The 21,642-nt window shown below is 39.1% G+C and overlaps 1 protein-coding gene across 11 annotated transcripts in view; it reads left to right on the top strand.

The window, feature by feature from the left end:
• FHOD3 (formin homology 2 domain containing 3) overlaps positions 1–21,642 on the top strand; it is a 288,676-nt gene that overhangs the window by 207,732 nt on the left and 59,302 nt on the right. For all 11 annotated transcript variants that reach the window (XM_026719582.2, XM_087916030.1, XM_026719581.2 and 8 more), the window contains 2 exons: positions 2,926–3,084; positions 4,062–4,244. In XM_026719582.2, the coding sequence (XP_026575367.1) occupies positions 2,926–3,084; positions 4,062–4,244 (342 nt within the window). The remainder of the gene's footprint in view (positions 1–2,925; positions 3,085–4,061; positions 4,245–21,642) is intronic.

Genomic DNA, 21,642 nt, shown 5'->3' with positions numbered 1-21,642 from the left:
GGGCCCATCAACATCTGATTGAGTGTAAAGAAACCACCAGGAAATCTTGCTGATTTCCTAAAACATCACTTATGATATTCAAAAAGAATGGCTTTTTTTCCCGTAACCCTTGAGAAAATAAAGATATTTAATATTCTTCTTCAAGAGGCCTGGGTGTGTTGGAGTATAATATTTATATGACCTGTCAGATTTCCACGTAACAAGTGACATGACCTTTATATTGGGGGCAATTCAAATGCTAAAATTGGGACATCCTAAGGCAGTCTTAGCATATTCATTTCAAAGCAATTATATCTAAACAATATTGGGCAGATAATTTTTGAATTACAACCATTATAGTGGGCCTAGAAATCAAATAAATAAATAAATGCAGCCTGCTTATCACCGTCATAACTCATGGTGATCATAAAGCAGGTGGGTCATGTGACTGACCTGATTTTAAGACCTCTTTTGCAGTGATCACTAAGTGAATTACTACAGTCACTAAACAATTCCATGGTCCTTAAGCAAATGCCATAGTCATTAAACAATGCAAGGGGGTGTGATTTTCCTAAAAACCACATAAATGTAGATTTTCAGCAAAATTGTCATAAAGGATAGTGATGTGACTGGGACACCCCAAAACTTCGTTAATTCAATCTAGTTGTCAAGCTATGGTGCAGTTGTGACCACAGGGAAGGGCAACGATCAGAATTTGAATCTAGTTCATAAATATCCCTGTCAGAATTTAAATGTTTGCTAAGCAACCAATTCTTAGTCAAGCCTACCTGTATTACATCCATGCACTATCATACTCATTAATGATTTTACTTCCTCAATCTATGACTCCATTTTTTAATTTAATATCTATATTTCTCCCAAGTATCTATTGTCCCAAATTAATGAATTAATGAAATGTGGGATCCTTTAAAGGAATATATTCCAATCTACTTAAGTTGTGATCATATGCTACCATCATATTGGTATTTGTGCTACAGTATTTATTACAGAAGAAAAAAAATATTCTAAAAAATTGTACCTTGAGAGGAGTTGTTCTAGTGAAAGTAATCTTGGCAATATTTTTCTACATTTCTCTACATGGTGACAGATCTTCTTCAAAGGATACTTCAGTATTATTCATACTGATGAATCCAGAAATGATTAGTAATATAACATTTGCTGATCCCATTGCCAGTCCCTTATCTTGCCAAATAGTGATTGTTTGCAAAGGAAGCTAAGAAAAGGTATTAGTGGCTTTGAAAAGATATTTACCAATCACATTACTTAAAACAAGTTGGATATTAAAAAGTAGCCCAGTTAATATCTGATAATGGAGAGGGCAGTTGCTAGGAGTGTTGAAGAGAATTCCCTCCACTTTACCCTATGCCTGGGGTAATTTTTAAACATAAGTTTAGCACTCTGCTAAACTTACAAGCTCAGGTTTAAAAGCAGCTCAAATGCAGCATTGTGAGGTGATGCAACCTGAAACAGGAGAAAGACGTTTCCTTCCTTTCCTGCTTCTCTGTTCAGATTACACCTCCACTCACAGCTGCTATTGGCTAATCCAGGTACCCAGGCCAGGGATTGATTCTGGCCGAAAGAAATGGTCCTTTCTGGGGCTCAAATTGACAGCAGTAGTGCTGACAGACTTCAGAAATACTTAATATGCTTTCTCCCAATCCACCGTAGTAACAGCAACAGTAATTGCCGATTACTGATTAAATTTCATCAAATCTACTCAGCCAATCATTCATCTTGTTGTACTGTGCTGCCAGACTTTTGATAGGGAACACGGAATAATGATTCTAAGTTAGAGGAAGGCCTGATTCCAGTTAAATATTAGGAAAAATATTTCCTAAAATAAGGACAATTTGAGTGTACATTTATCTAGAAAAGTAGATTTGATTTGTTGCAAGTAGTTGTAGACTTCTGTTGGACATGCTTTAATCTGGATTTCTGCTTGAATTCGGTGGCCTAATCATCCATCCCGAATATTATCGTCTTGCCTTCTTCCTATTATAGATTAAACCATTATTTAATTGGAAAGATATGCATATAAGTGGTAACAATTTGAACATTACCATATTCATCTAAAAATCTCAACACCAGAGAAATAAAATGAGGAATTTCTTGTTTACATCACCTGATCCAAGAGTCATATATTGCGAACTGTGATGGAATGTGCATCTGCAGCAGGGGGGGAGTACTTGGCCAGTCAGAGCTTTCTCAGAAAGAGGCCCAGTTAAGAGACTGCTGTACCAAGTGGGAGGGGTGAACTAGCCATATGATAGACTCTCCCAAGATATGTTTAGTAGATTAGAAAATTATTCCTTTACTTTGGCAAGTTTCTGTCCATTAGGTGCAAGCAAATAAAAGGTTGAACTCAATTGGATCTCACAGTCTTATCTCTGGGTTTGGGCCTGACATTAATTATTTTAATAATGTAAAAATATGTACTGCTTTTATAACCAGAGTATAAATAGTACAGTAAAGAAAAAAGGCTTGCTCAAAAATAAGCTACAAATGATGTATGTTCATGTTAACCTGTTACAACCTGCTACAGCCTAAAAAATAATTAACATTTCACTAGTACTTGGCCAATCAGAGCCTTCCCAGAAAGAAGCCAAATTAAGAGACTGTTGTCACGAGTGGAAGGGGAGAGGGTAGCCATATGATAGATTCTCCCAAGATATATTTAGTAGATTAAAAAGTTATTCCTTTACTTTGACAAGTTTCTGTCAAACAATTGCATCTATTTCCAAAGTTTATAAGTCTTATGAATCTTCTAAGAAAAGTCTATAAAAATATATCACAAATTCTGCTTTTACTGTAGAATTATCATGTTATCCATATGGTATACTAACAATAGATAGATATAATTGTTTAAAGACTATTGATATGACTGAAGAAACATAAGAGCTTACAGTCTCTGCTTCTTATTCTCAGAAAACTGCTGCAGATGGCAAGAGGCAAGAAATCATTGTCCTGGATTCCAAGCGGAGCAATGCTATTAATATAGGGCTGACTGTATTACCACATCCAAGGACAATCAAGGTTGCCATTTTGAACTTTGATGAATATGCCTTAAATAAGGAAGGAATAGAGGTACTGAGAAAACCATGCAGAATATTACATTAAACAGTATATTATTTACATATACTAGTGGTTGAAAATATGTTGATGTTTGAATTCTCATAATGGACTAATCTGATTACTATTATGTAATATTTTCTCCTTCTGCAGACATAATCTTTTTAAATCAATCAGCAACATTGGGCATAATTTTAATTTTTGAACAAAACATATGTGTTCATACTCATTTGTTTTAATGTCACAATAAAAGACCCAATTTTCCTCTATTTTGCAATTAACCAATAGAAAGCCAGAAAAAAAAGAAAGCCATCATGGGAATAGATGTAAAAGTATAGAACTCCATCATAAAGGCCTAGGTTAGGTATGTGTTCAAGTTCTAATGGTAGCCTAAATGCCAGTGTGAACTTGTGCAATTCAGAGTACTAAGTGCTAAATTTTAATCAATTGAGATGGAGCAGATATATGAGTCCCATGCAAATTTTCTCAGAGTGGTACAAAGTCTCATGATAACATTGTGATCTCATGAGATTTCAGTGTTCTTGCTTAAGATATTAGACTGTGCACTCTCCCTGTCTCCCCAAGCATATTCTGACAGTTTTTAGCCTGTCTATACAATGTCATAGTGCTGCTCGTTTTTGAGTCAGTACATATGACTTCAATTAGCAATAGATATGCAAGAACATGATTCTTCAGCAAAATATATCTTTTAAATTGTTGCACAGAATTGAAAATGATGTTTTAATGGTTAATTGCAATATTTTAAAGAATTATTAAAATAATTGAAATGTTAACCTTTTTTCATAATTTTGGTATGGATGATACTGAATCATTCTCATATTTATAACAAGAAAAATTAGTTATGTCAAGAAAATTTACAAAACTAAATTATTTTTCAGCTTGCATATAGCCAATGTAGAAGAGCAGTCTATATTGTTTGTCTTTGATGGGGTGGTGTTTTTTTGTTTTGGTTTGTTTGTTTTGGTCTCTAGAAAATTCTTACAATGATTCCCACAGAAGAGGAAAAGCAGAAAATTCAAGAAGCTCAGTTAGCCAATCCTGATATCCCTCTGGGTACTGCTGAACAGTTCCTACTGACTCTGTCTTCCATTACTGAACTGACTCCTAGACTTCAGCTCTGGGCATTTAAAATGGATTATGAGCTTGTGGAAAAGGTAATTTCTTATTGCTGAATAAATATAATTGTTTCTGTATTTTAATTTAACCTATTTTCTCTCACTCTGGGAATTTCTGTCTGCTGAACTGTTCATTAATACCATTTTGAATATTCAGTAGAATAAGACAGCACTCACCTTTTCCTTACAATATAATGGACATATTTCCTTATTTCCATAGTTGAAGTACAGTGTACTTGAGCTGGGATGAGAATAATATCAGGAAATAACCTTTTATCCAAGTGCCCTATCAAGTAACTTAACTATTGCATCCCATTGGCTTTCACTTAAATCATATCCACATAATTATCATGCCATCCAGGTAGCTTATTGATTAACATGTCTTGAACTACTGAGTCAAATGCTTTGTTGAAGTCAAGGTATATTACAATTAGAATGTTCCAAATCTCTTAACAAATTTACCCAATCAAAACATATGATGAGATTAGTCTGGCAAGATTCAATCAATCTGTTTGTTACTAACGCTAGATAAAATACCTAACAAAATAAAACAAAATAAAAATAGTATTATAAGAAGTTCCAAACTTAATTAATAGTGCAACATACTGCACATACAGTAGCACCAAACTGGGACACTTGGGACCATATTTTTGAGTCCATGTATAAACCAAGTTACATTAACTACAAATTATATTCCTGAAAATTTCCTCACAATCAGGTAAATGAAAATCTGCCTAGAATCCTTATATACTGTAGGCTTAGTATTAGTAGCACATGGCTTAGAGTTTCTATTGAGCTATTACCATGGAGACATACTTTAAGTTATATAATAGTACACTTAAAACTTCCAAAAAGGGCTCTGAGTGCAATGCATCCAGCCTGCCTAAAGTGAAGGCTTTCAGAATCAAATAAAAGCGAACTGGAGCAAAACCTTTTGGACCAATATAATAAGTATTGAGGTGTGACATCTTGTTTAAATTTTTTGGAGATTAAATTTGTTGTTTGAGGGCAATTGTAACAGTATCAAACTTATAATGAACATGGCATTTGCATAAAGAAGCTCAGTAAATGAATTTTTATCTTGAGATATTTTTAAGCTATGATGATTTAAATGGGACCAAATCTATAGAAAAGATGATTAACTTTAGCAAAAAGATATAAAGAAGAAGCCATTCTTTAGCATTTAATAAATCTGTTCCTACACATGAAATAGCATTTTGGATACTTTTTGGAATTTCAATGTTGGCTTGAATAAACTTATTTTGAATAGTAAAGAAAGTTAAGAAAAAATTTTGAGAGCCTATCTTGGTTCACCTGCTGACCTCAAGTAAAATAAAAATAAATTTAAAAACCAGATGCAAAATCAGAACTATGGAGAGATTCCTACGGGAAAATTTATGGCAAAGCAATTCATTCTTACAGTACAAACTATTATCTTATTAGCAGCTGTAAAATCTGAAATTGCTGAAAATATATTTTGAGGTCTTTATTTAAAAATATAAAGCTGAGCGCACCATTTCCATTAAGGCTTATGCAGAAGCTCCAAGTAGGCCACAAACATATATCAAAAAGCAAGTTTGATAAAACTGATAAAATTGCACTTCAGACAAGGTAGATTGCTCTCTGTATCTCTCTGGACAGTCTTAATATTGGACTCTGTGATTTCAAGGGAATAATTATATAGCCTCCCTAGAACAACATACTGTCAATACAGAGAGTCCAGCAGTATTTATTCTTGGCAATCCAATGACCGCATTGTTATACACTTAGATCAATCTTTTTATCATATGTTGTAGAAACAACTACACTGTGTGCACAATTTTAGGCAAGTGAGTATTTTGACGATATAATTTTTATACATATTTTCCAGCTCCAAGCTGTATAAGCTTGAATGCTTAGTGGATATAAGCATATTAGGCAACATGTATTTGTGCAATGAGGGTTTTATTACACAAATTGTGTAATTTGTGGCCTACTGAGATCAACATTCTATCAAGGTATGCATAATTATTAGGCAGCTTCTTTTCCTCAGGCAAAATGGCCAAAAAAGAGATTTAACTGACTCTGAAAAGTCAAAAATTGTAAAATGTCTTTCAGAGGGATGCAGCACTCTTGAAATTCCCAAGATATTGGGGAATGATCACAGAATCATCAAACATTTTGCTGCAAATTGTCAACAGGGTCATAAGAAATGAGTTGAGGAAAAAAAAGATGCACATTAACTGCCAAAGATTTGAGAAGAATCCAACGTAAAGCTACCAGGAACCCATTATCCTCCAGTACTGTCATATTCCAGAACTTCAACGTACCTGGAGTGCCCAGAAGTACAAGGTATTCAGTGCTCAAAGATATAGCTAAGGTGAGGAAGGCTCAAACCCAATCACCACTGAACAAGACAAATAATTTGAAATCGCAAGACTGGACTGGGCCAACAAATATCTGAAAACAGATTTTTCAAAAGTTTTGAGGACTGAGAGCGAATCATGATGGACCAGATGGATGGGCCCATGGCTGGATTAGTAACAGGTACAGAGCTCCACTTGAACTCACACACCAGCAAGGCGGAGGTGGGGTACTAGTATGGGCTGGTATTATTAAAGATGACCTAGTTGGACCTCTTCGGGTTGAAGATGGACTCAAAATCAATTCCTAAACTTACTGCCAGTTTTTAGAAGACACTGTCTTCAAGCAATAGTATGGAAAAAAGTCTGCATCTTTCAAGAAGACCATGATTTTTATGCAGGACAATGCTCCATCGCATGCATCGAAGTACTCCACTGTGTGACTAGCCAGTAAAGGCCTTAAAGATGGAAGAAAGAATAATGACATGACATGTTCCTCGCCTGATCTAAACCCTATTGAGAACTTGTGGGCCCTTCTTAAATATAAAATGTACAAAAATAGTACACCTATGAACAGTGTCTGGGAGGCTGTGGTTGCTGCTGCACAAAAAGTTTGTCAACAGATCAAGAAACTGACAGAATCCATGAATGGAAGGCTTATAAGACTATTTTTGAAAAGAAGGGTGTGTCAGGGTTCCAAATAACATGTCCAACAGAATTGTAACTCCAAGGCAGGCATATTCCTCAAAGTATAGATTTATTAGATGTCATATTTGAACATCTGGGGAAACCCGACTCTAAACCTCCCTCGGGTGGCCCCTTAGTTAAAAGTAAAGCTTTCCTTTCCTGCCCATGCAGTCCATCACATAGTCCGATCAGATTACATTCCAAGGGTCACTTGGTCTCATATCCCACCTCCTCGCACCTGGTGAGAAAATACTTGGTTCTCAGAGGAAAGAATTTTATTTTGGTACAAACCCCAGCTATCTCTATCTCCCCACTCCTCTTCTCACAGCTAGACTCATCTCTGCTGTGGCAGCCTTGGAGATGCCAGAAGAAAATGGCTCCAGGGCTGACAAGGTGGCTATGTTGGTAACTTATTTTTTTTAAATGTCAGAAATGTTTACTTGTACATTTTGAGTTGTTTGTTTATTCTCACTTTAACAAATGCAAATAAACGAGTGAGATGGGTAATTTTTCATTTTTTTAAATTCAATAGTATAATAATTCTGCACACTAATAGTTGCCCAATAATTGTGCACACATATTCTCCCAAGAAAGCCAATAGCTTCCTTTTATTTTCTTAAATATTCATGTTTGAGATTTATTAACATTTTGGATTGACCGAGAGCACTGTAATTGTTCAATAATAAAATTAATCTTCCAAAATACAACTTGTCTAATAATTGTGCACACAGTGAAGGTGAGCGAGTATCTAAAATACTAAAGGCAGATTTGATTGGGTTTTTTTTTTTTTATCCAACATTTATCTGGCAGTTTTCGAGGATTTGTACTGATTTTATTTTATTTTATTTTATTCAAAAGAAACAAAACTAAACTAAACAAAAACACTGAAAAATGTGAATCGAAAAGGACAAAAATACATATTATCTCACCTCAGTTAAACACTGACAAATCTATTACAACAATAGCTTCTCCTTGCAAAACAAAATTTGTAAACTTGTACATGTATTTAAATCCAATTGACACATCATACATTACATATATGGGAAAAAATAAACAGGTTAAACCTCAATAAAGTTAAAGTTCAAAGGAATCTGTTATCACTTTGTGATTGTAATTTACTCATAAAAAATCTATACCGTTTCTTATTTATCACAAATCGTCCCAGTCATTATCTCTGAGTCAGGAGGCAAATACTCTTGTTTGGTTCTTAATAGTGAAACTTTTCCTTCATTTTTAATTGGGAACTTTCCCAACAATTGCATCTCATTTCCAAAATTCATAAGTTTCTGTTATAAATATTTCTGCAACATCCATTGTTGAATAATTCTCCTTGACAACACATTATTCCTCTTGCCTAGAAAGGCCATTCCATCCTTCATGATATCCATTATTTCAGAATTTCTTATGTTCATATTCTTTTCAATCTTTTCTAGTAGTTCTACATCTTTCAAACCAAACATTTTCTTCTTGTCCTCTTAGAGCAATTCCTCAAATTGCAAATTGTTATTTTTGCTTTTGGATACTATCTTGAATTTGCAGATCAATTTTTTTGTTTATGTCTTCAAATAAAGCCTGTAAGTTGGAGAACATTCTTTTTTCAATTGCCTCCCAAATATTTTGTCTCCTTTTAGAGGCATGAGAAACACTTTTATTTTCAAGTACAAGACGTAATAGCTTCCACAAGGAAAACTGTTTTTCCTCCCCACAGTTAAAGAATGGGAAATTTTCTCATTAAAAAATTAAGAAGTAAATATCAAGGCCCTTTTTTAAAAAAGGAAAAGGCTAGAAAGAGCAAAATTTATAGTATAATCCTGTGTAAATGTAAATCCCATTGCTACTTCCTTAAAACTTAAAAAACTCTTTAAAATTTGATAATAAAGAGTGAAAGTGTGGGGGGGGAAATAGAAAAGTCCAGCAAGAAGTAATAATGTAAGTCAGAAGTCAAATATCATAAATCAAAAGATTGCAAAGCTTCAAAAAGTGTAATTAAAACCCAGTTGTGCTTAAGAAAAATTAGCAACTGAAGGGAAAACTGGCAAGAGACCAAACCTTCCAATCACTCCTTGCCCCTTTCAATTTGTGCATGATTACCCAAAGATCGTCTTGGGTTCTTTCTAGTCTGCCCTTCAAAAAACAGGGAACAAAGCTACCAAATAACCAGCTTTTGTTTTTTGAAAAATCAATTGTTCACCAGAGGGAGAACACCATCAACACCATTTTTTTTCTGGGAAAAAAAAAGTCGATTTTATTCTGTTTCTTATTTTTATTATGAAGGTAAGTGGAGAAAGCTCTTTCAATACTGGCATACCTGGACATTTTTCCATGGAAAAAGATTTTAACTACATTATCAAATGACTGACTAACTCTCTTCTTTTGGAATATCAGCAAATTCTGTATTCTCCTCGCTTAATTCTTCTGCTTCTTATTTCCAGCATTTTTCCACTGGGTTGTACCTTGATCAGTAGTGATTGGAAAATTGCTTCTGGGTCCAGATTAGAATCAGGGTTAGAGTTAGGGTTTTGTTTTTGCAAACGGACCATAGGTTTGCATTTGATCAAGGACCCCCTGGAGAAGCTGGGCTCAATAGTGCGTTTTGAATGTTTTGATATGCCTTCAAGAAATTGAAGTTTCGATATAATGTTTGGAGGCAACAATAAACACAATAAATATAAATGTTAAAAAATATATTTTCAAATACCAATGTCAAGGCCATCTAATCATTAAAGCACAGCATTGTTTATATGAAAAAAAAAATCCTACCAAATGGTATATGCTGTTAGCTTACAACCAGTCACAATGTGATCTAAAGCTGGATGTGGGACCCCACAGTCACACTGAGGAGAGAATACTATGCTACATACAGTAAGTCCTGGCAGATGCCGTATAAGGTAATGAAACTTATTCATGATTGTCCATTGCTGTCTAATTTAAAACCTGGCACATTTTTTGTGGGTCATTTATATGTTTGGATGTTCAATGACCCATTTGGCTTTCCATTGGGAATTGATGTTAAAGTTGTTGAGCAGATGCTGTACAAGTGCCAATGAGGACTTCCTGGATTTGAGCCTTCTTGCTGATAAATGAGGAAAGTCACTATATATCAAATGAGAGAATTTTTATATTTTTTTCTATATTTCTCACTAATACAACTTGCATTCATAATGGTGACGGTGCTGGATGGCTCAGAACAGGAAGCCAACAAAACAGAGTGGTTCTAATACAGTATATCTACTTACAATTCTCATGGTGTTGTTGAGTCTGGCATCTAGCTTATCAATATAGCTGCTGTTAAGCCATACAGGAGCACAATATTCTACTTATTAGACCAACCCAAGCACTGATGACCAGATTGTGCAGGTTGTTAAAATTTTTAACAACCTGTTCTGTGGGTGTGGCCTAATTTGTAGGTGTGGCTTGGGGGTCATGTGACTGAGTGGCCATGGCTTGTATGTAAATATTATAAATATTTATGTAAATATTATTACTTTTATTTAAAAAAGAGAAACTTTTACCCAAAAGCAGGAAAAGTAGGCAGGCAGATTGAGTTGCTCACAGAATCACAGATTCACATAGAGATCTATTTATCTGCAATTGGCTACCTCAGTCTGCACTGAAAAGCTTCAGTCCTAAGGAAGGTTTGGCTCTGCTTTTAGGTTAGCTAGAAAGCAAGAAATCCTTGGATTTCTTGATTTCTAGCTAATCTAATTCTTCCGGCAGAGCAGAACAGCTGATGGTCAGGGGGGGAAAAAGAAAAAATAGCAACCAGGCAAGTTGGATGGCTCGCATGCCAGGTAAGGAGTGAATGGGCAGGGAGGGTAGGGGCCAGCCAGTGGAGCGATTTGCTAGTTCTCCAAACTGCAGACAATCATAACATGTGTATGTGAGTGTTTGCAAGAAATCATCAGCTGTGCCACCTGGACAGCTGACAAGCACTGAGCTCGTTTGAAAATCCTTGTGTTTCTTGCTTTTTCAACCTCCGCTGTGCCTCGCAAAGCAGCTGAGGGGGGAAAAGCAGGGAATAAAGGACAGCCTAGAGCCCGGGTAGGCGGGTGGGCCAAACACTGAACCAGTTCAGTGTCAGCTGCTCTTTGCAGCTACAGGTTCCGTAGAACTGGGCCGAACCGGTAGCATCCCACCCCTGGGACTACGGCAGCTAAAGTCCTCATTTAGGTCCACATAATTTCTGGAGTATGTAGTTCCTAGTATTGATTTTTGCTACTGTATTCTCTAGATGTGGAGAGTCCAGTCCAATGTTACTCCATGATATTCTGAATGTGGGTTATAGCAATAGCATTTAGACTATGCTTTACCACAGGGGTGTCACACTCAAGGCCCACAGGCTGGATCCGGCCCACGACATGGTCAGATCTAGCCCTCATGGCCATCCTGGAAACAGTAAGCCTCACTTCAGCCTGGCCTGGCCCCACCGATTCCAAAGGTGCGCATGTGCACAGGAGGAGGTGGGCGCACATAGGCCTGGCCCATGCTATCCCAGCAGGTACACATGTGCACAGGAGGCAGCAGATGCATGTGCACACAGGCCCAGCCCATGCTATCCCAGCAGACATGTGTGCACAGGCGCGGCACTACAAGAGGCGGGCACATGAGCCTGTGCACAAATGCACCCACATTCTTTACACACACGTGCCTCTGGGATGGGCCGGGCAAAGTGACATGTGCCTCCAGGTTGGGAGGGCAGGACCAAAGTATCGCTAGCCAGCCCCTTACCATTTCCAGGACAGCCACCTTACCAGCCTTTCAGGTGTGAGTGTGCATGGGGGGAAGGTGTCCAGCAGCAGGCACCCTCCAAGAAACAGACATGGCAGAGGCATGTGATGTGGGCCACCAGACACGCTTGTTCCATCCCATGTGGCTGGGACAGGGCAAGTCACATGAAGCAGACCAGGCCTCTCCCCTGTGCCTCTGCTTTTGGCTACTGCTGGTGAAGACAAGGTGAGGAGAGTGTGGGGCAGTGGCTGCCTATTCTGTCCCATCCCTTTTGCGATTGGAGAGTAGGTTGCTGCTGGTCATCTCCTTGGCCCCCTCGCGGGACTTGCCCTTGGCCCGCAGATGGAGCATCCAGTGCACTGGGCACCACCGAGGCCACCAGAAGCTAATGCAGGTCCATTAGGCTGCTGCCATCGCTGCCCAGAGCACCAGGTCCACCCAGCCTGAAGGAGGCAAAGCGGCTAGCCAGAAAGGCCGAGTAGAAGTGATAACAGCATGCCCATTCCCAGCAGGCAAAAGGCAGCCACCACAAGTGGAGAAAGCTCGATCTGCATCGGTTCTTTGGCCGCCCAAGCCCATGCCTCCCTCCCCCATATCTGCCGGACCTGGGTAACTAGAGCTCTGATGGGGATCTGGCTTTCCCACTTGCAGTGGCTGTTTTTTGCCTGCTGGGCTTGGGTGTGCTTTACCACCTCTATTCAGACTTTATAGCTGGCCATTTTTCCTCCTTTGGGCTGGGCAGGCCTGGTGCTCTGAGCCACGCCTTCCAGGAATTCCTGCTGAGCGGGAAATTGGGCTGCAATCCTCAGCTCGGAATGGAGATGCAGGGGGAAGTCTGCTTTCAGTCCAGGGAAGGAACCGCAGCCTTGAGTGTTCCATCTAAAGCAGCTGTGTCCGTTGGGCAGCATCCCCAAAGCACTCTGAAGCTGCTGCCTCCCAGGGCAGGGTGGGCTCGGCTTTCCTTGCCGAGCAGCCCTGGTGAAGGAGGTGCATTACCAGGGGTCTCTACTCCAGGCAGCTCCTGGGTGGCAGCTCCGCCACTGCTCAGCAGACCCACCCAGGAGGTAAAGCAGCCAACTAGAAAGGCATGTTCCCCTCACACACCTGATACACCAAGGCTGCCAGTAGCTCAAGACCAGGCCCAGCAGGCAAAAAATGGCCACCGTGAGTGGGGAAAGCCAGATCCTCATCACAGCTCTGGTTACCCAGACCTAGCAGAGAAGCGGGGCAGGAAGGCATTCGAATAGAGCTTTGCCAGCTCATGGTGGCCTTTTGCTTGCTGGAAATGGGCATGCTTTTACCACTTCTACTCGGCCTTTCTAGCTGGCTGCTTTGCCTCCTTTGGGCTAGATGGGTCTGCCAAGCATTGGCAGAGTTGCTACCCAGGAGCTGCCAGGAGTAGAGACTCCCAGTATTGCACCACCTTCACTGGGGCTGCTCAGCAAGAAAAGCCGAGCCCTGTCCTGCCCTTCAAGGCAGCATTCCGGCGCAGTTCCTTCAGACAGAACCTTCAAGGCTGCAGGCTCTTCTGTGGACTGAACTCAGCCTTCTGTCTTCCAGGCCCCCTCCCCCAAATATCTCCGTTCCGAGCTGAGGATTGCAGCCAAATTCCCGCTCAGCCGGCATTCTCAGAAAGTGCGACTCGGGGATAGTGTGGTTTCCTTCCACATGAGCAGGCAAGTCGGCAGGATGCTTCCCGAACCAGTGCTGGGGTTCAAAAGCCCTGTTCCTCCAGCTTTGGAATAGGCACCGCTTCCTATCCTGCCCCACCCCACGCTTCAGGGAACCCTGGACAGGCGCCACGTGTTGGGTCTGGTAGCAGATGGGGAAATGTCGTGCCCTCCCTCACTTCATGCAGGGACTGCTAGTGGAACACCCCTCTTGTGCACCCACTGCTGCAGTTGGGTGCGCAAGGGGAACACGCTCCATGCACAAGCCAAGGGCAAGACCTGTGAGGGGGCTGAGAAGATGACCAGAGGTGACCTGCTCTCCAACCACAAGCCAAAACAGACAGTGGGACAGAGTAAGTGCTGCTTGGACGGCCAGCCCGGTCCTGGAAGCAGGCTCAGGAGCAACAGTGTATGGCTGGCAGTCTGCATCTACAGCTGGAAACCATTCTCCCTATATCCTTGTTTCACTCCTCTTTTAGCGGGATTTTTTTAGTTCAGTGTTCGTGGACATTACATTACACCTTCGTCTAGTTTTCATATAGCTTGTATATAAGAACAAATAATATTTTATCATTTGAGGAAGAATTCTGTTTCTCCAGAATTTGGAGGTAGAGATGAGATCAAAAGCATATCTTAAGACCAGGACACAGAATAGAATGATGCTTCAGAAAGGTATTTCTTACTATGATGGAGAGTTAATGCATACTCAATCATTGAGAAGTTTTCTCTGAAGCCTGTTTGCTGCTCATCAGCCAAAATGTTCTCAATTTTAACCCAGTCCAAGAGTTTGTCATAGAAATGCCTAGCATATGCAGGTGATCCTCGAGATACAGCAGATCATTTAGTGACCATTCAAAGTTACAACTAAATCCATGTACAATCCTGATTCAAAGTTACAATTTTTTACAAAAGTCCTTCACACTTACGAATGACTGGGCTTCATAACTTTACAGAGATGATGCAATATGTCCACCTGCCTCTTTTTTCCCACTCCCACCTCTCCTTGCCCTGCCTGGTCCTCAAAGCATTGGGCCTGCTTTGCCCCTCTTCCACCTCCCTTGCCTACTTCCAGAGATCTGCAGAAATCTGGATGTGAGGGGAGAAAAGTATGGTGGGCCATTCTTACTGGGCCATGTGGAATGGCCATTTGCAACCTGACATAGACTCAGCAAAGCAGCATTTCCCCCTCTCTCTAGATGGCCTCTTTAACTCATCACAGCATAATGAGGGAAAGTTCATTCTATATTGCCTGGATGAAAAAGTACATTTTAAAACAAAGGAGGAGAAACAGGAGAAGTGTGGTGAGATGGAGCATAGATAACAAAAGCTTAAGAATTAAAGAGGTGATGCAGAGAGAGGGGTAAGAGCTGCTTTGCCTTCCAGGTCAGGTTTTAAACTGCCTCTTTAATTCTTAACTCTTAATTGTTTATTGTCTCACCACTATTTCTCCCCCTTCGTTTTAAAATATGCTTCTTAAAGAGCAAGAGGTCTTGAGTTGAGTGAAAGAAAGAATCATTGCTCTTTAAAGTGGAATTTTTTTTTGGATACTTGGCATTCATAATCCCTGTTAACACCAGATGGAAGAGTAGAGAAAACTGGCTGAAGAAGCTGAATGAGCTGAATGTAAGATAGTAAAATATATGGGGACCTATCATGTAGAATAACTGTACATAGTTGAACTTTCTCATTGCTAAAGAGCATGTGGATTAATTTGACCTATCCATTTTGTTAATATTTGTCTCTTGGGGACAAATATGGACAAATACTTCCAAAAAGAGCTTCAAAAGCAGCACATTAGGAGAGTGATGGTTCTGGGGGTGGTTGTCCATATGGAATTGGATAATCAGTCAGTAATGCCAGCCCAATATGAGAACTACCAGCTAATGGTTAATGATTTAGAGAAATGTAGCCTTTGGAGCAGGGGTCTTCAAACTTGATAGCTTTAAGACTTCTGGACTTCAAGTTCCAGAAATCCTCGTCCAGTCATGTTAGCTCAGGAATTCTGAGAGTTGAAGTCCACAACTCTTAAACTTGCCAAGTTTGAAGACCCTTGCTTTGCAGCAAAGAAAAGCAATTTAGGAAACGATAATCAAATAATGTCCCAAAGATGTTTTTTCCATAGACGAACACTTGTTGGCTTCTAATAAGCAATGCTTTTTCTATTTTCACAGATCCACAGATGTAATCAAGCAATGGATCTGCAAACACCTGGAAAAAGTACTGCTATTACTAGAAGCCAACAGGGGTTTGTCAAAAACAGATCATACCAGACAAATATTGTTACATTCTTTTACATAGTGTCTAAATTGGTGGATCAGGAAAATACTGTGGAAACGGTTTATTTAGACTTCAGTAAGACATTTGACAAAGTAGACCAAAGCTTATTTCTTGGTAAGACAGAAAACTCTGAGATATACAGCATCACCAACAGATGGATTTGTAACTGGTTGACCAACAGCATAAAGCACACATCTAAATGAAAGACAGCACACAGTGGGGTACCTCAAGGTTCTGTTTTAGTTCCAGTACTCTCCAAAATCTTAAATAATGATTTAGATGAGGGGTAGAAGGTGAATTCATCTGATTTGCAGACAACACCAATCTAGGGGGTGCATACCTAGGACATAGATAGTCCTTAAAATCAATTACTTTGGAACCTTTCGAAGTTATAATGGTACTGAAAGAAGTGACTTATGGCTATTTTTCATACAACCATTGCAGTTCCAGATGGTCACATAATCAAAATTCAGATGCCTAGCAACTGGTTCATATTTATGACGCTTAACAATGTCCTTGAGTCATGTGATAATCTTTTATGACAAAATTAATGGGGAAGCCAGGTTCATTTAACTACCCTGTTGTTAATTTAACAACTACAGTGATTCATTTAAAAACTGTGGCAAGAAAGGTCATAAAATGGGCAAAATTACAACTGTCTCACTTAACCAAAAAAAATGAGGCTCAATTACAGAATTCAACATAACAGACATACAAGCAATATGACACCAGAGTCTTAGATTTTATAAGAGCTGATTTTAATAAACTCATAGAGAACTTGGGAAAGATTCCATGGATGAACATCCTAAAGGGGAAAACAACTCAAAAATCTTGAGAAAGTCTGAAAAATACAATCATAAAACCAGCACAATACCACTGAGAAAGAAAAACAAGAATTCCAAGAAGAAACCAGCAAGGCTACACAAAGATCTCTGATAAATTGAAAGACAAAAAGGACAAGTACAAAAGAAATGGAAAGAGGGACACAAAACTGAAGGCAGAATATCAGCAGGTAGCCAGAATCTGCAAAGACAAAGTCAGGAAAGCAAAGGCTCAGAATAAACAAAGACTTGCAACAAAAGTCAAAGATAATAATAAAAAAGTTTCTTCCAACATATAAATAACAAGAAAAAAAAATCAAGGAAACAATTGGTCCACTAAAGAGAGAAAACAGCAAGGAAGTAACAGGCAACCGGCTGTTGCTTAACTCATTCTTTGCATCGATCTTCATGCAGAAAGAAACTATAGCCCAACTTACCAAAAATATAACTAAAAAACAGACTAAAAATAAAAGTTAAAATAAGCAAAAAAATAGTAAGAGAATACCTGTCTGATCTTGGTGAATACAAATCACCGGGATCTGACGGATTACACCCAGAGTTCTAAAGAAGCTGACAGAGGTCATCTCAGAACCACTGCACCACATCTCTCAAAAATCCTAGAGTACTAGGGAATTAGCAGAGGACTGAAAAAAACTGATGTGTCTTCAAAAAGGAGACTGAGGAAACTACAGACTAATCAGACTAATTTCAATACCGGGAAGATCTAGAAAAGATAATAAAAAACCAGATCTACCAACATCTAGAAACAAGTAAAGTAATAACTAGCAGTCAGCACGGGTTTGTTAAAAACAGATCATGCCAAAACAATCATATTTCATTCTTCAACATAGTGACTAAATTAGTAGACCAGTAAAATACTTTGGACATAAAATACTTAGACTTCAGCAAGGCATTTGACAAAGTAGACCACAACTTAATTCTTGGTAAGCTAGAAAAAAATGGGATAGATAGTATCACCACTAGATGGATTCACAACTGGCTGACAAATCATACTTAACGAGTTGGCTAGAACAGGGGTCGGAAACCTTTTGGACCTCAGGGACCACCAAACTCATAATTTTAAATTCTGCGGACCAGAGACCCTGGGAAAATTCAAAAAAAGTCTGCAGGAAAATTTCCCCTCCCGTTTCCCTACTGATTGATCATTCTTTATTTGGGATTGCAGAATATGGTCTCCAGCTCCATTCTCGGGGAGAGAGAGACTTTTGGCTTCATGCAAGGGAAGCAGCAGAAGTCTTTCTTTCTCTCCCCCAAATTTCACAGAAATGAGTCTTTGTGAGACTTGTTGCGCCAGCGCAGCCTCTTGGAACAGGATGCCTCGCAGGGTCCCAAAGACTCATTTCTGGCGGAGTTTGGGGGAGGGAGAAAGACTTTTGCTGCTTTCCTTGCATGCAGCCAAAAGCAGAAGAAAAAAGTAGCCCAGTAGCCTGGCTAGGCAAGTGGGCAAGTTTCCCCCTCACCGCCCTTTCTCCCCTCACTACCTTGTGTTATTTGCAATGCAAGCGGCACAAGCCTTGTATTCCTGCGAGCCATGTGGGCGGCGCAGCCTTGTGTTCCCACGCAGCCTGGATTAATTGCTTTGGGGGTGACATTTCTCTGTGGATTACCAAAATTTTCTCATGGACCACCAGTGGTTCCCGGCCCTCTTGTTGGTGACCACTGTGCTAGAAGATAGGCTCAAGATCCAGATGGATCTTGACAGACATGAACACTGGGTCCTATCTAACAAAATAAAATTCAAAGTAGAGAAAAGTAAAGTCCTAGACTTAGGCAAGAAAAAACAAAAATACACTTATAGACTGGGTGAAACCAGGCTTAATAGCAGTAACTGTGAGAGGGATCTTGGAGTTTCAGTGGATAACCAGCTAAATATGAACCAGCAGTATGAGTGGCAGCCCAAAAAGCCAATGCAATCCTAAGTAGCATTAACAGAGAGATACAATCAAGATCAACTGAGGTACTAATAACACTCTATAAAGCCTTAGTAAGACCACACCTAGAGTACTGCATCCAGTTTTGGTGGTCACATTATAAAAAAGATGTTGAGACTCTAGAAAAAGTGCAGAGAAGAGCAACCAGGATGATTAGGGGACTGGAGACTAAAACATGAAAAACTGCTACAGGAACTGGGCATGGCTAGTCTAGTGAAGTGAAGGACCATGGGAGAAATGATAGCAGTGTTCCAATATTTGAGGAGTTACCAGAGAGGAAGAGGTCAAACTATTTTTCAAGGCACCCGAAGGCCAGACGGAATATTTTATTTATTTTATTTGATTTGTCAATTGCTTACAAGATAATAGGTATAAGAATAAACATGAGTATGAATATAGGAAATAGGTACAAATAAATGGGGACAATAGGACAGGGATGGTAGGCATGATTGTGCACTTATGCACACCCCTTACAGATCTCTTAGAAATGGGGTGAGATCAATAGTAGATAGTTTAAAGTTAAAGGAGTGGGGGTTTGAGGATGTAACAACAAAGTCAGGTAATGCATTCCAGGCATTGTTCACTCTGTTGCTGAAGTCGTACTTTCTGCAAGAGTTGGGAGCAGTTCACATTGAGTTTGTATCTGTTGTGTGCTCGTGTATTGTTGCAGTTGAAGTAGTCATTGACTGGTAGGACATTGTAGCAAATAATTTTGTGTACTATGCTTAGGTCCAACTGTAGGTGGCATAGTTCTAGGTTGTCCAAGCCCAAAATTTCAAGCCTGGTGGTGTAGGGTATTCTATTGTGAGCAGAGGAGTGTAGTACTCTTCTCGTGAAATACTTCTGGACTCACTTAATTTTATTAATGTTTGATATGCAATGTAGATTCCAGACAGATGAGCTGTATTCGAGTGTTTGTGTAGCAAAGGTTGTCTATTTATATCTTATCTATATTGTCTATTCCCTAGTTAGCAATTCAATATTATCAGAGGAGAAGCTTCATAAGATTAGATTTAGAACTCTTAATTCCTTTTTGGCAATGCTGTTACAGTGAGCTCTGGCACTTAGGTCATTTGATATGAATACTCCAAGGTCCTTTACAGAGTGAGGGTCATCAACGAGGTCATATCCGCAAATAAGGAGAAATTTTCTGACAGAACAATCAACCAATGGAACAGCTTGCCTTCGGAAGTTGTGGGAGCTTCATCATTTGAGACTTTCAGAAAGAGATTGGACTGCCATTTGTCAGAAATGGTGTAAGGTCTCCTGCTTGGGTGGAGGGTTGGACTAGATGACCTATAAGGTCTCTTCCAATTCTGTGAATCTGTAATTTACAGTCATAAGTTAAGGACTATCTGTAGCCAACATTTTAGAAGATAGTCTCAAAATATAGAAACAGACACGAACACTTCAACAAAATGCAACTGAATCATAAGAAAAGTAAGGACTTAGGCAAAATAAATCAAAAGGCACCGATTTGAATAGGTGGTACTTGACTCAACAGCAGTAATTGTGCAAAGGATATAGATATTTTAGTGGGCAGCCACTAAGTATGAGCCAGCAGCATGTTTCAGCTGTCAAAAAAAGAGTACAATCCTAGGCTGCATCAATAGAGGGATAAATATGAAGATCTCACAAAGTAATAGAATCATGTTATACTGTACTGATAAGACCATACTTGAAATAAAGCATCCAGTTCTGCTCACCATGATACAAAAAGATGCTGAGATTCTAGAAAAAGTTCAGAAAGGAGCAACAATGATGATTAAGAAATTGGAGGCTATGCCATACAATGATTGCTTGTGGGAACTGGATACATCTAGTTTAACAAAGAAGGACTGGGAACCTTGAAGTACCCCACATCCATTAGATGTAGTTCCATTGAGTGTGATTGGTCAGCCAACTGTGAATCCCTCTGATGGTGGTATTGTCTACTCCAGATTATTCCATTTTACCAGGAAGTTGGCTGTGATCTACTTTGTCAAATGCCTTACTGAAGTTCAAGAAAACTATATCCATAGCATTTCCTGATCCATTAATTTAGCCACTTTATCAAAGAAGGCAGTAAGGTTTATCTGACACCATCTGTTTTTAACAAACTCATGTTGGCTTCTAATCGCCTTGTTCATTTGTAGGTGCTCACAAATCTACTGCTTGATTATCTTTTCAGAATTTTCCCATATTGGTATCAACCTGATTGGTTTCCTGAATCCACCTTTAGTTTTTCTTGAACACTTGGAATCACATCAATTCTTTTCCTTTTTTTTATAAATAAATTTTATTAATTTTACAATTAAAACAAACCAACAACACATACACAAATGAAAGAAAAGAAAGAAAAAAGGAAAAGAAGATAGACAGAAAGAGTAGAAAGCAATTAAAAACATTCTCATCTTCCACAGTTTGTAAGATCTCTTTTTTTTTCCATAACCCTTAATTTATGCCATATACATACACCTAATCTTTACCTATATCTATATATCGCTGCTATAGGTTTATCCTCTCCTCTTTTGCCTTATAGTGTAAAATCTATCTTTCATCAATCCAATTGTACCAACAATTCCAGCTATCGTAATATATTGAGGTATCTTTGTTTTTTAGTGCCAAAGTTAGTTTGTCCGTTTCTGCACAGCTTGAGATTTTTTGGATAATCGCTTCGTCTGGTGGCGCCTTAGGCTGCTTCCAGCATTGGGCAAAGGCTAGTCTGGCCGCTGTTAAGATGTGTATTGTTATGTATTTCGCTTTTTTGGAAATTCGTTTGTCAAAGATCCCTAACAAGAAGGACTTTGGTTTGTATTCGATCTGCTCTTTTGTCATTTCTTCCAACCAAGTTTTGATTTTCTTCCAATAACTTTGGGCTTCTATACATGACCACCACATATGAAAAAAGGTTCCTTCTTTTTTTTTTGCATTTCCAGCAATTCGGACTCATATTGGGGTGCATCTTCGCTAACCTCGAA

This window comes from Pseudonaja textilis, chromosome Z, assembly GCF_049901715.1.
Source record: "Pseudonaja textilis isolate UNSWEBS1 chromosome Z, rPseTex1.2, whole genome shotgun sequence".
Taxonomy (NCBI): domain Eukaryota; kingdom Metazoa; phylum Chordata; class Lepidosauria; order Squamata; family Elapidae; genus Pseudonaja; species Pseudonaja textilis.
The sequence above is the reverse complement of the archived record's forward strand: the minus strand, read 5'-3'. Positions and strand labels throughout refer to the sequence as shown.